At 37.4% G+C, this 13,473-nt stretch overlaps 1 protein-coding gene across 4 annotated transcripts in view; it reads right to left on the bottom strand.

The window, feature by feature from the left end:
* The window catches only part of grid2 (glutamate receptor, ionotropic, delta 2), a 382,152-nt gene that overhangs the window by 94,509 nt on the left and 274,170 nt on the right, over positions 1-13,473 (bottom strand). For all 4 annotated transcript variants that reach the window (XR_006155441.1, XR_006155442.1, XM_042729881.1 and 1 more), the window contains exon 9: positions 4,741-4,842. Coding sequence is in view for 2 of the 4 variants with exons in the window: in XM_042729881.1 (XP_042585815.1) it covers positions 4,741-4,842 (102 nt within the window). In the remaining 2 variants the exon portion in view is untranslated. The remainder of the gene's footprint in view (positions 1-4,740; positions 4,843-13,473) is intronic.

Below are 13,473 nucleotides of genomic sequence, written 5' to 3'. Positions count from 1 at the left end.
CTGTACTCTGAATGGCTGTATTCAACACACAGCTGCTAGCTAAAGGCCAATGACCAACCATCATCTGACCAGCAAACATCTCCTTCCAGAGTCTCCAACAGCTCTGCACACGTACCATCGCAAACCAATACCACGCTAGCGTAGCGCCAGCGGCCCAGTGAAAATAATAGCCCACTGTTTATTTTTCATATTCTCTTAAACAAATCCTTATTGATGTCTGAAGTGTTTCTGGTAATATGTCAGGCAGATTTATCATGGAAGGAGCTGTCTTTATTGACTGCATGCAGCCTGCACATTAAGCCAGCGCTTTCTAATCCTCACAAGACCCCCCTCGCTCAATAAGCTATTAGAGGAAGTGAGGATATGCATGCCAACTCGCACTATAGCCAAGAGGTGCCATCTATCAGACTTCCCTCTGAGGGGCCTGTGCGAGACCTCTGCCGGATTCTCCTGGCCCAGTTGACCATCAGCATGATCTGAAGAATATCTGTAGCACTTAGACCAGGGGCAAAAGCACAGCGACAATGACCCTTTTAACAGGATTCCTCCAGTGTCGTTTTTTTTTTAATCTGTATTGAGATGTAGCCTTGCTCTCATTGAGCCGGTCCAGAAGGGGTACGGCTCCCCACACCCATGTTCAACCCATGTTGCATCGATTCCCTCTCTCATTATATGGCCATCCCTTCCACATGACTACATGTGCAGTGATTCAAATTCCCACGGATCTTGTGGACCATCTCTGCCGCTACTATGGAAATCAATAGCAGGCATGGATCAACACAGGCTAAGGTGATGCATGTTGCTAACATAAACATCATTCTGTATGCACTGTTGCTGCATGTATGCATGGTTGATGTTGTGACACTATTTGTTAAAGGAATTGCTCATATAGAAGTGAAAATTTGCTGACAAATTCCTCACCTTCGGGCTATTTAAGAGAGATGAGTTTGTTTCTTCAATGGAACAGATTTGGAGCAATCTTGCATTACATCACTTGGTCACCAATGGTCCTCTGCAGTGAATGGGTGCCGTCAGAATGAGAGTACATACAGCTGATAAAAGCATCACAGTAATTCAGAAGTAATCCACATCCAGTCCAGTAATTAACGTTTTGTGAATCAAAATGCTGTGTTTGCAATAAATGCATTCACCATTAGGATGTGGACTACATAATTAAAAGGGGAAGGACTTTTTCACTACAGAAAGCATTATTTTGGATTATGGATTTCAGAAGAGAAGAGATACGAGATTAAAGAGAAGAGATTAAAACGCCTTAATTATGGATTTGTTTCTTACACAGTCAAAGTTTTTTACTTCACAAGACATTAATTGATGGACTGGAGTCATGTGGGTTATTGTGATGTGTTTTTTTTAATCAACTGTTTGGACTCTCATTCTGACGGCACACAATCACTACGGAGGATCCATTGATGTGCAAGTGATATGATACATTTCTCCAAATCAGAGTCATCTACATCTAGTATATAGTATATCAAATATAGTTAAAATTATGATATACTTAAAAAAAAAAAAAAAAAATCTAAGAAAAACTTATATCTGAAAAAAAACTTTAGTCTGCCAAATCAAATCATACAGTGCAGGAACACAGAACAGGAAATGATATCATAGAAAGGATCCCCGCAGGCTCCTGTCAAGATCAATAAGTCTCTTTAAACATCATTTCAAATCTAAAAAAAGATTATTTAAAGATTTTTTGACAAGGCTAGTTTAAGTATTAAAATCTCATGTGATAATACCAAACAATTCAATGAAGATTAAGAATGAATTAAAACAATATTTAGTATTTTTTGTCTATATGTGTGTTCTTTAATAATTCTTATTAATTCATATAACTTCATCATTAATTCATACGAATATACTATACTACTTCAGTCTTCCATCTTCTACAGATTCTCTCATGCATGAAGCTACAGTATGATAGACTGGTGAGTGAATCAAACATGTGTCATGGTGCATTGAGACTGCAAGCTTTCACAGCAGATGTGTGTGTGTGTGTTCTCAGTCAGTTTTAGTGTTTGGAACAGCACCAGCATTTCTCAGACTGGTGAAGAGCTGTCAGAGCTGGCACGTCACGTATCCTGAAAGGCCTGCCACTGGGGCAGCTGGGAGCAGAGGGGAGTTTAAGTTGCAAGGATCCGGCGGGCTGCTACCAACTAGCTGTAAGACCAAAGGGAGCGCTCCATCAGCCACCAGCAGGGAGCATGTGCCTTCCCCATCCACCTCAAGGTTTACTTTACAAACGACAACATATCCCATGGTTCCAAGCCCCCCGCCTCCCTAACCATATGTTTCACCACAAGGCTTTATGGTACTGCACTGGCACTCTATCTTTCTTCATTTTTTCTTTAATTTTTGAGGAACGATTCATGCTGATTTTAATACAATGTTTGAACTAGAAATTACAAGTTTGCACTCTCGGACCTCACAGCTTCAATTAGTCTCTATGGAAAGAGTGTAAATTGATGCCTGGCTGGAAAACCTGTGAACTGCAAATAAAAGTCGTCATCTTATTATCCCGGGGTCTTTGAGTAGAACATTCAGTTCCAGTGGTACAGATAAGGCAAACTCGGTTTTATTCATTATAGATACATAATATTGACACGATAGCACTACAAAATAATAAGATTAATTGATAATGCTATGTTCAGACTCCAGGCAAAAGTGGCCCTAATCTGTTTGTTTTTTTTCTGCTCATGTGACTTAGATCTGTTTTCTTCATAACAGTGTGAACAGCACAAACCAAATGGAATCTGATTTAAAAGTGTTGGAATCTGATTTTGAATGTGATATGTTTTTGAATTTGAATAGTTTTTACATTGTTGTGTTAAGCACTGATTTCAGTGTCCTTCATGTTTAAGGCCCTATGTCAGTTAGGGGCCATGAACAGTTTATACTCAAGTCTGATACCACAAAAAGTATCCACAAAAAAGGCCAAAATAAATAAATAAATAAATAAATAAATAAAAATAAGATTTGAGCACTAAGGCTTGCAGGAAATAATATAAGAGATTCCCCATGAGATCAATAAGTCTCTTCAAATATTTAAAAGACAAACAAGACCTTTTTATAAAAAGGCAAGGTCATTGAATTTAATTATATTTACTAATTCATGATATTTGTTAAAAATACTTTTTACTCTGAAAAAAAGAAAAAAAGAAAAAAATCCTTTTTTTTTAATTAAACATTTTTGACTATATTACTTCCATCTTCAATACATTTAAAAATGTATTACTGAATTAAAAAAACAAAACAAACAAACAAAAAAAACATTTTAGTTAATAATAATAATGTGCAACATGACAAAAAAAAAAGTATGGTTACATTTTATTTTGATAGTCCACTTTAGACATTCTACTAACTGTACGTAACTCTGTAACTACATGTCAACTACATGTTACTAATTCTCATTAATTTGCAACTACATGTCTACTATCTCTCAGAGTAGACTGTTAGGGTAGGTTTAAGGTTAGTGTTAGGGGCAGATTTAGGGTTAGTATAAGTTGACAATAAGTTGACAAAGAGAGTGTTAGAAGACATTAAGCAGACAGTCAACTAATACTCTACTAACTGCTAGTTGACATGTAGTTGCAAAGTTACTTACTGTTAGTAGAATGTCTAAAGTGGACTATCGAAATAAAGTGTTACCAAAAGTACTGTAACAACAAACTCTAGACATCAATCATAAGGCAATTATTGTAACTTAGTTTGAGTTCAATTGCTTCACTCTCTGCAAATTTTACAGGAGCTAAGAAACTTATTTAGACTTCATAAAATATTTTATACATACCACAGATCCAGTAAGTGCTAGTGTGTCTGTTTGTTTGTTTTTTACATATTTGATCTACTGTAATGTGATTATGCAGTCAGTGACCAGTAAGACGATACACAATTTACCATATTTACAGAAGTCTCCAGATACTGTCTGGGCCACACAATGATTCAATCCTCAGTTTAAACTGTGAAACACTCTTACTGTTCTCCAGTATCTAAAGTTTGCCAACATGTGCATGCATGCATTCAGTTCTATACCCCCCCCCAACACACACACACACACACCCTCATCCGCCACTAGGGAAGTGCATTAACGCGACAGCCTCCACCAATTGCTCATTGTTAGCGATTGTGGGTGCAAGTTATTCACAGAGCATTCTGTCAAGGCGAGAAATCACAGAATAAAGGAAAAAAAGAGGAGTAAAGGAGAGTGAGAGGAAAGACGAAGAGAAGCAGCATCACCGCTTTCTTCTCCGACCGACTTCAAAGCAGGGATATGAAGAATTTAAACCTCTGAATCTTTAAAGAACTCCGGGGACTCACTCAAATCAGCGCTGGAGGGTAGATAGCAAAACTCAAATCTCAATATAGCCCAGCTCCCCTGGTCAACGTTCATCGCACCCCAAAATTCACTCTTAATGAACTTAGAGACGGGTGACTTGATGTGAACAGATCTCTGGAGCTCACGGAAATGAATATGGATTACTCTGGGGTTACTTCAACCTTATGAGGTCCAGTCAAACAGAGGAACTCCGAGACATGGGAAATCCTAATTAAGTCAGTTTGATGTCATTTGTATTAGAGAGGTAAAGGGAAAGACATCTCTGAGCAACGGTGAATAATAGAGCACTGACATCTTGTAAAACTTTGTAGTTATGAGGACTATTGTAGCTGCAAGATGACATGTAAAGCCCTTGACTTGACATTACTAGTTGTAACGGTACGTACCAGTACAGTGACTACCCGTAGGACCACCCCGCGCATGTTGTTCTCCAGCTTTCGATCTGTCAGTGTCCCGTTCAGTCCGTGGATGGGGTCCCAAGTGGCGAGCTGAAGAAATGCAGAAAGGTCAGAGTAAGTTCATGACGTGCACATGAAGAACTATTGATTACACTAACAGCCTATAGATTTTTACACATAAATGAGTTTATTTAAAAAAATAAGCACAGGGAGTTTCTTTCAAATGTCTTTTTCTTTTTTCACTCCCATCTACTGAAAAGAAAGAAAAATCATAAATGTGAACTGTTAATATCAGTTTCCCGTATATTTCAATAATAATAAAAGGTGATTAAATGGACATTGCTTGGACTTGGATCTCATAATTGGACTGATTTCTTTCTTTTTATTTATTTTATTTTTTTTTTTTTTTTATCAAATAAATGCTGCCTTGGTTATCATAAGATTTTTTTTTTTCCAAAAATATATAAAAACAAAATCTTACCAACCTTACCACTTTTCTTTTATGCCCAATTATTCAGATGAGTTTACAGAGCAACTTCTGAGCATTCAAATATTCCTCTGGGAATTACTGAATTAATCTTTGTTGTCTCTGTAAAAACTAGTTATTTGATTTGAACAGACGCAACATATTCATGTTATTCCTTTCATGAGACAGAGATCTCTGATGTGTTTGGTTGGTGCCGTTTGATAGTTAGTTAAATTCGCGACCCATACGCTGTCCTCTTAGAACTCAATCCTCTCCGGATTCAATGCAAAGATGCAACCATTTTCTCATCCAGTTGCATCTGAATTTAATGAGACCAGCTGCCCGATTGGAATACAGTCAGTGAGCTGATAGATTTATCTATTGGCCTTTCCATGTGGTGTTATTGTTAATGTTTATTCTGAAAAGCCATGACACATTTTAGTCTAACAATGCTTGGCTTTGTGCAGCACAGCTCATATTGTCAGACACACACACACAAACTGGTGGTTCTGGCTATTTTAATCCACAGCACGTTGCAATCAGAATATTAAACACCAAATTTGCTGTATACCTCATATTTTTAAACATCAGTTAGACCTGCTAAAAAAACAATGTGAAAATCAATTACTAATACAATGCAACAGGAACACACACACACACACACACACACACACATACACACACACACACACACACACACACACACACACGCACAAACAAGCAACAGAAATCAAGTTTTTACATAGAAACACAACAAGGAGCAAACAATCATGATTTAGACGAATAATTTAGGGGTATGCTTTAATACCCAAACACTAATCTCTAATTACACTTAGCTAACGTGTGCCGCATAAACAAAAATTTGTTTCCCTACTGTGCTCATTTTTTCTCTCGAGTCGGATAACAACAGAAAACAACTATTGATTAATTTTGCCCAATAAAACAACAGCGTTGAGAGAAAAAGCAATACTTCCTGAAGTGCGTCAAGCTCACTATGAGAAAAAAATAATAATAAATAAATAAAAAAAACCTTCTCCAAAGAGATCAAAATTTCCTGGTCCCCTGTAAGAGAGTGTTGGAAAATGATTTTCCTGCTCAATCAAAACATGATATGAAGGGGGATTGGAGGGCGGGAATGTAAAACACTTTGATGCTTTTGATGTTTCCCATGAAAGTACTCTTATGACAGAATACAAACTGCAACAAAAATATATGTGGAATAATACACACTTGCATGGCCAGCTTTGTACCAATACAAATGTCACACTTTCTCTGTGCAATACAAATGTCACGCTTTATGCATTCATAAATATGGCACCAACACAACCTTCAAAAAAAAAAAAAAAAAAAAAATTCCGCTCTTTGGATCTTGGAGGAAATGAAGCTCACCTTCACAGACAAGAGAGGTCTGAAACACGTCAACTCAACATATCACTGAACACTATGAGTTGTATTATCGTGGGCTCCAGCTAGTCATTAGCATAATATTTAGACTGGGATTAGACAGGGTACATGCCATCCCATGGAGGCTGGGATGACAGAGCCTTTACATAACTATCCACTTCAGAGGCGCTGTGTGTTTTTTTTTTTTTTTTTACCCAAGGCAACCATTTTAAGTTCATTCTTATCAAATCTGTCTGAAGTACCAGTCTACTATGATTATGTAATCAAATCATCTAAAATATTAATGGGCTGAAAGGGGTACTTGTGTGTGAATGTGTGTGGATTTTCTTTGACGTGACTCGAGAGTCAATATTGTTTAATATCAAGCTGCATCAAAGAGCCAAAAGTTGTGTGTAGAAAACAGTTTGTATGCTAACCTTTGAGACTGTTTATTCAATCTTATCGTAGGTATTCTGCCCATAGTGGTTTATCATCAATTCAGCCAGGTAGTCATGTCAGTTCAGAATATAAATACACAAATTCAGTGCACCTAGAGCCAAAAGCGCAGTTTCAAGACCTAGTGAGCAGTCTTGCTCCCTACATTCTAAGGAAGTACCCTAACTGAAATAAAACCTTATAAGTGACCGATTTGGAACATCTTACATACACGGACAAGTCAACAATTGATATATCATATACTGTATATAGTATTTTGATTATTTCTAAGTAAGTATGATATAATAAACTGTCAAAAACATGTACAAAATAATAATAATGTTCTAATGATCTAGTTAATAATAATCTACCAAAACTAAAATATAAAATAGAGTTGTAAAATTATGTACCTCGCCTAAAATATGTTTTTGTTTTAGCCCAATTCTTAAACATTATTGAGCTTTTTGCAATGCATTTTGGGATTGGGAAGGATATATAGGAAAGATCTGTAATATATAATAGGGATTAATGATAAATGATATATAATAGATGAAGGACTACATATAATAGATTAATATATAATAGATGAAGGAACATAACCTTCAACTCAACCTTGCCAAGACAGAACTGCTTGTGGTTCCATCAAACGCATCGTTTCATCACAATTTCACCATCCAGTTAGGCACATCAACCATAACTCCTTCAAAAACAGACAGAAACCTTGGAGTTATGATTGATGATTGACTTTCTCAGACCACATTGCTAAAACTGCCCGGTCCTGCACATTTGCTTTATTCAACATCAAGAAGATCAGGCCCTTTCTTTCGAAACATACTTCACAACTCCTTGTTCAAGCTCTTGTTCTGTCCAGACTGGACTATTGCAATGCTTTCTTGGCAGGTCTTCCAGCCAGTTCTATCAAACCTTTACAAATAATCCAGAACGCAGCAGCAAGATTAATTTTTTCAGTGTTGGGAAGGTTACTTGTGAAATGTATTAGGTTACAGATTACAAGTTACCCAATTTAAATTTTAAAATAAGTAGTGCAACTATTTCAATTACTTTATTAAAGTAATGTGACTGATTACATTTGATTACTTTTTATTTTATTTTTTTTCTAAATTTCTAGCAAATGTTTTCAAATGTTAATCACTGTGAAACATTTAAAGCAGGCAGGGTTAACCTTAACAGTAGTACCCTACTCAATGCTGATTACTGTCAGACTTTAAAAATCCTTTTTCACTTGAATTAAAGATTATAGTAATTTAGTTTTAAAGTACAGCCACCACACCATCAGACTTTAGCACTTCTTTTTACTTTGAGATCATTCTGAGGTTAAATACAGATTTAAAATCATAAGATATAGTTTAATAGTTATGATAATGTTTCTGAAATCAAATATTTGCATAGGAAACAGTAAACACTGGCATCTAACAATGCTTTGAAAAAAAAAAAAAGTAATCTTAAAAAAATAAAGCATTCACACAAACCCAAATAGGAAATAAAATGGTTATCAAATAAGCATGTGTCCTATTCTGTGTCCTAAACTGAAACATTGCTGTCTCATATGTTCAAAGCAGTCAATGCAATTTGGGTGTCTCTCCTTATCACCATATGCTGTGTATGCACTTCTGTATCATCCACACCACAAGGATGCGCTGTTTTCTTTCAAATCAAAGCTAAATACACATAGAAACCATGCATCCTTGTGGTGGGATGATACAGAAGAGCATATGCAGCATACAGTGATATGGAGAGACACAGAGGAGACTGTTAACAAAGGAATTGTTGAATAAAGTCATTATTTTTGTTTTCTTCACTGACAAAAAGTGTTCCCATGCCTCCTGGTTTTCATCCAAAATATCTTAAATTTTGTTCCGAAGACGAACAAACCTTTTACAGGTTTGGAACGACATGGGGGTAAGTGATTGATGACAAAATTTTCATTTTGGGGTGGGGTATCTCTTTAAACATTTTACTGTAATTTAATTACACATATATATTTTTTTTTAATCTCAGTTACTATAACAGGTTATTTTCAAGACTTTTTCAAGCTATAACATTTATTTTGTAATTAAATTATGTGTTACTCCCCACTACTGGCTATGGTGTGTTGTGATGTTTTATTAGGTTTACTGGTGAGGGTTTTCAGGGTTTGCTAGAGTTCTTTTTTTTTCTTTTTAGTCTGGCTGACAATTCGGTTTCTTCGGTTTCAAAGGGTTGATGTGAACTTTCTGTCTACACAATTCAAACAGATCTGTGCACATAACTAAAGGTGGGGAAGGACGAGTCTGACTCATTATCATAAGTTCAAGCTGAAGCCATACATAAATTGATTCACTTGAACTGCATGTCTATATCTAAAACATGACACTCTATGTCTGGTCTTGATCTTCCAGAATGGCTGTTCCATATAGATCGGCATCTGGTGCAAATAAAGAGAAAGAGAAAGAATGCTGTTTCTGTCTCTTTTCATCAGGTGTATTTGTAAAATGGCATTTAATAGACAATCAGCCTTCACTTTCACCCATTAAACATTTATTATCAATCCATTTCCTATCCTGCGGGAGCAGGTGGAATGTTTTTATGATGTATGATTGATTGATTCGCAAAGTTCCATTAATTAAAACGAACCTTTTTGTAGTTAAGGACACTGCTATGCTTTTAAGTGTCTCTGTATTGATCTCGAGGAACAGGTTGGGTTTGAAGAGTGGCTCTCAAAAGCAGATTCAAAGCAAATGTGAGTCTGAAAATCGGTAATTATGTTTTGATTGCGAAACAATGTAATATAGAACCCCGGCACTGTCCATGGAGGCCAAATCGGCAATATCCGATAAAGGTCTTCTTGAGCACATCTTGTAAACTCATAACAGCTATATTTACAGCAAGCGAGGCATGCTAAATGTCTGTGAGAAATTTCAAGCCTTTTCTAATCGATAAAATATTATCCACCATGGGAAAACATGCAGGCGAATTGCTGAATCGCTGCCGCTAACTGCGTCAGCATGAATCGACACATCCATCGACCTCTGGACTCGTCGCTCATCGTGTTGACTTCTGGGAACGGTGAGAAACACACATGGCCAACTTGGTAACGTTCAAAGCAGAGCATTCTAGGTGGTTCACAATCACTCAAGCACAAATGTCATTCTTTGGTTGTTAAGCGTGTAGTTTCAAGAACTTCAGCAGGGGTATTTCTGAGGCCATGGCGTGACAGGAAGTGCTTCTGTCATATAAAATTTGTTTTGCATGCTGAATCTCAAACCAGCAGTGGAATGTTTGTCATCCTCTAACAGTTGGGGTGAGCTGCGTCTTCTTGAGAGACAGTACTGTAAATTTCAAGTCTGAAAAAAATGAAGGAGAAAGGGGAGAGACAGAGAGAGAGAGAGAGACAGAGAGAGAGAGAGACAGAGAGAGGTCTGCCTCTTATCTTCAGAGGGACAGATAAGAGCTCATTTCCCACTGTGGAATAGAAACAAGCAGGCCTCTCCGGGCTCTCTGGCAAGAGAATGACACCATTAGCAGCCCATAATGCCTCGCTCTATTCTGCACATTCCCATTTTGTGTGCGGGTGTATCACCGACTGCTCTCGCCATTTCTGCACTTCATGCATGGATCTGTTCACCTTGATCAGATGCGATTGCCGCCACTCTGCCGCAGAGCTGGAGTTAGCAGATAGCTTCAAAGGTGATGCGTGGATATGAGTAACATCGCAGCTGGTAATGCCAGGGTTTCGATAACCTCTCGGGATGATGATGGGACACTTTGTGGTAATGCAAGGCAGAGGAAAGTCAAAGCCAAGACCACCACCAGAAAGCTTGCCGAACTCCTATTGCTCCTACTTTTTACGACCTGCATATGTGACTAGTGACACTATTTTTAAGCTCTTAAAGGGATAGTTGAGGAAAGTCAAAGCCAAGACCACCACTTTACACCCCCTTATGTCATTCAAAATGTTCTTGCTTTCAGTGAATACAAAAGAAGGTATATAAAAATATAAAAAAAATCAGCATAGTAAAATTATTTCAGGAGGAATTTTCAAATGAAATATGAAAATAGAATTTGTTCGATTCGAACGTAAGTGCCCTGCTGTGGACATCACAGGATATTCCGTCACAATTCCGGTTCAAAGCGAATGTATATGTTCCATTCAAAGTGCATTGAAGTGTGCAAGACGTGAATTTAAATTGTATTTATTTACAGAGGTATATGATGTCACACTTGTCCATGTGTGAAGACATTGCGCAGAAAAATCTGTGAATGAATGTTCCAGTGAGGTAAACTTCAACATTTCCCCTCTCAGGGAGCAGTGAACACTGTGTAGGACCATGTCAATGGGAAAACACAGTTCATGCACAGAGCTCACTTCTAACGAGCTGATTATCTGAATCAGGTGTGTTAACAAAGAGAGACGTGCAAAATATACAGAGCTGATGCATCCAGTGGGGACATAATTACAGATTATAATGACTTATGCTGCATTTTTACGCATTGCATTGCGCCGCGTAAACATAAAATCATGTCTGCATTTGTGATCGGAGAAATGACAAACAACAAGCACTACTCTCTATACTGCTCGAAATTCGCGTTTGAATCATCAGTGGCAAATCCTTAAAATTTGAAAATGTACTTTCAGTCTGTGAGTCAGAACAGCCGGCATTGTAGTCTACTCTCCCAGGATCAGGAAACAGTCCACCATAAAATGCACTGCACACATCTGAATATTTGGATTAAACTGTTCTGGAACAGTGTTGTAAATACAACTTAACCACTCATATCCACTGATTTCTAGTTGTGTCCTCTTTTGGAAGGCCAAACAAAGTAGTTTCACTTTCACAAAGAAACACACTGCCTCTTCACAACATGGGTTAGGTGTTGTTTGTTTACTTGAACATTTAGGCGGCATTATGCAAATCTTCCCACATCGTGATGTAGACATGTTGGGGCCTGTTTAAACAAGCCATTTTAGGAGGGTGTGGACCAGTCTTAACTTTCATAAAGAATATCTCTTTGGATTTGAGACTTTAGTCTTTGTAACTTTAGGGATTTTATCTATTCACGAACAGCTTGTAACACCAAAGATAAAGGAAAACTTGTAATCGCCTCATATGACCCCATTAAGTGTGACTAATGTGAATTTGAATATCATATTGTGTAGCATTTATAGCCATACTGAAAGCAACAACAGATAGTTTACCTCTGATCTTATAAAATATATAAAAGCAAAGATGTCCCTTAAAACTGTGAACTCACTGCGAACCAACGAGCATATTCCATAACAAAGATGGTACTGTAATGTTAAAATTAGAATATAAACTTATCCATTTTGTTGTGAGTGCAGGGTCTATCAAGAGAGAGCCTGCCCACGCATGCTTCTGATTGGCTGTGATATTTGATTGATTTTGTCACATCACGGTGTTGCATCGCATCTAGTGTGTGGACACCCAAATTGCTTGTCGCTGGAATCTTGTCACATCACATGCCGTCAGGACACGGTGTTACAGACCCCAAAGTTTAAAGTGGTACTGCATGTAAATTAGTTGTAACTTTTTTTTATAAACAAAATTGTGGAAACAAATTACTAAAATTACATGCATACATTTAGGAGAGATGCCAATAAATTATTATCAGTGCAAATCTAAACAAGAACAACTGGTCCTACAGGGCCAGCAGGGGGAAAAAAATCCCACTTTTGAGGCCTGTTTTCTCTGTTTTCAATTAAATCACACCATCCAAGCAATTAACATACTGCCTATACTGACCTACACTTCTGTTGAGTTCTCCACCACACTGCATCCATGTTCATAGGATTAGCAACTGTGTCTAGCAATTAATTTTAGGAGCTTTGCCCTCCCACGCCAGGACGCTCCACTGGGACCTTATGGGACGTATCGCGCAATGCTAACATATTACAGGCAGGGTTGTATCAATAGAGCCCTGCCTCAGGCAATTTGTAAACAGTACCTCACAAGTAGTTTGCAGATCAATCGACAGAAACAAAATGCTGACGATGCAAAGCAGCACCTGCCATGCAGATGGCCAAAACATGACTGTCCACACAAGCTTTCAGTATTTAAGCATCATCACGACAGTCGTCTTAAATCAAAGTCATCCCGAACATCTCAGCATGCATATTTCAAAAACATCTCAATAAGCTGGCTGACGTGTGGTTTTGCCATCAAATATAGATGAGCAGGCTTTCATTTTGCAGCAAACTTACAATTATGCCCAAAGTCCTTCAAGAGTCAAATGAGGTTACATTTTAGTAAATGGTTATATGACATGCCATCATTTTCTACAAACACTTATATATAAATTTACCATCAGAAGCTTACCAAAGATTATATACATTAGGATTCGTTGTAGTTTTGAATATCATCCATAGTTGTGAAAACAACAAATTAGCCACCATTTATTCATTCATTATACATAATATA

The sequence above is a fragment of the Cyprinus carpio genome, chromosome B8, assembly GCF_018340385.1.
Source record: "Cyprinus carpio isolate SPL01 chromosome B8, ASM1834038v1, whole genome shotgun sequence".
Taxonomy (NCBI): domain Eukaryota; kingdom Metazoa; phylum Chordata; class Actinopteri; order Cypriniformes; family Cyprinidae; genus Cyprinus; species Cyprinus carpio.
This window is presented reverse-complemented; position numbering and strand designations above follow the sequence as displayed.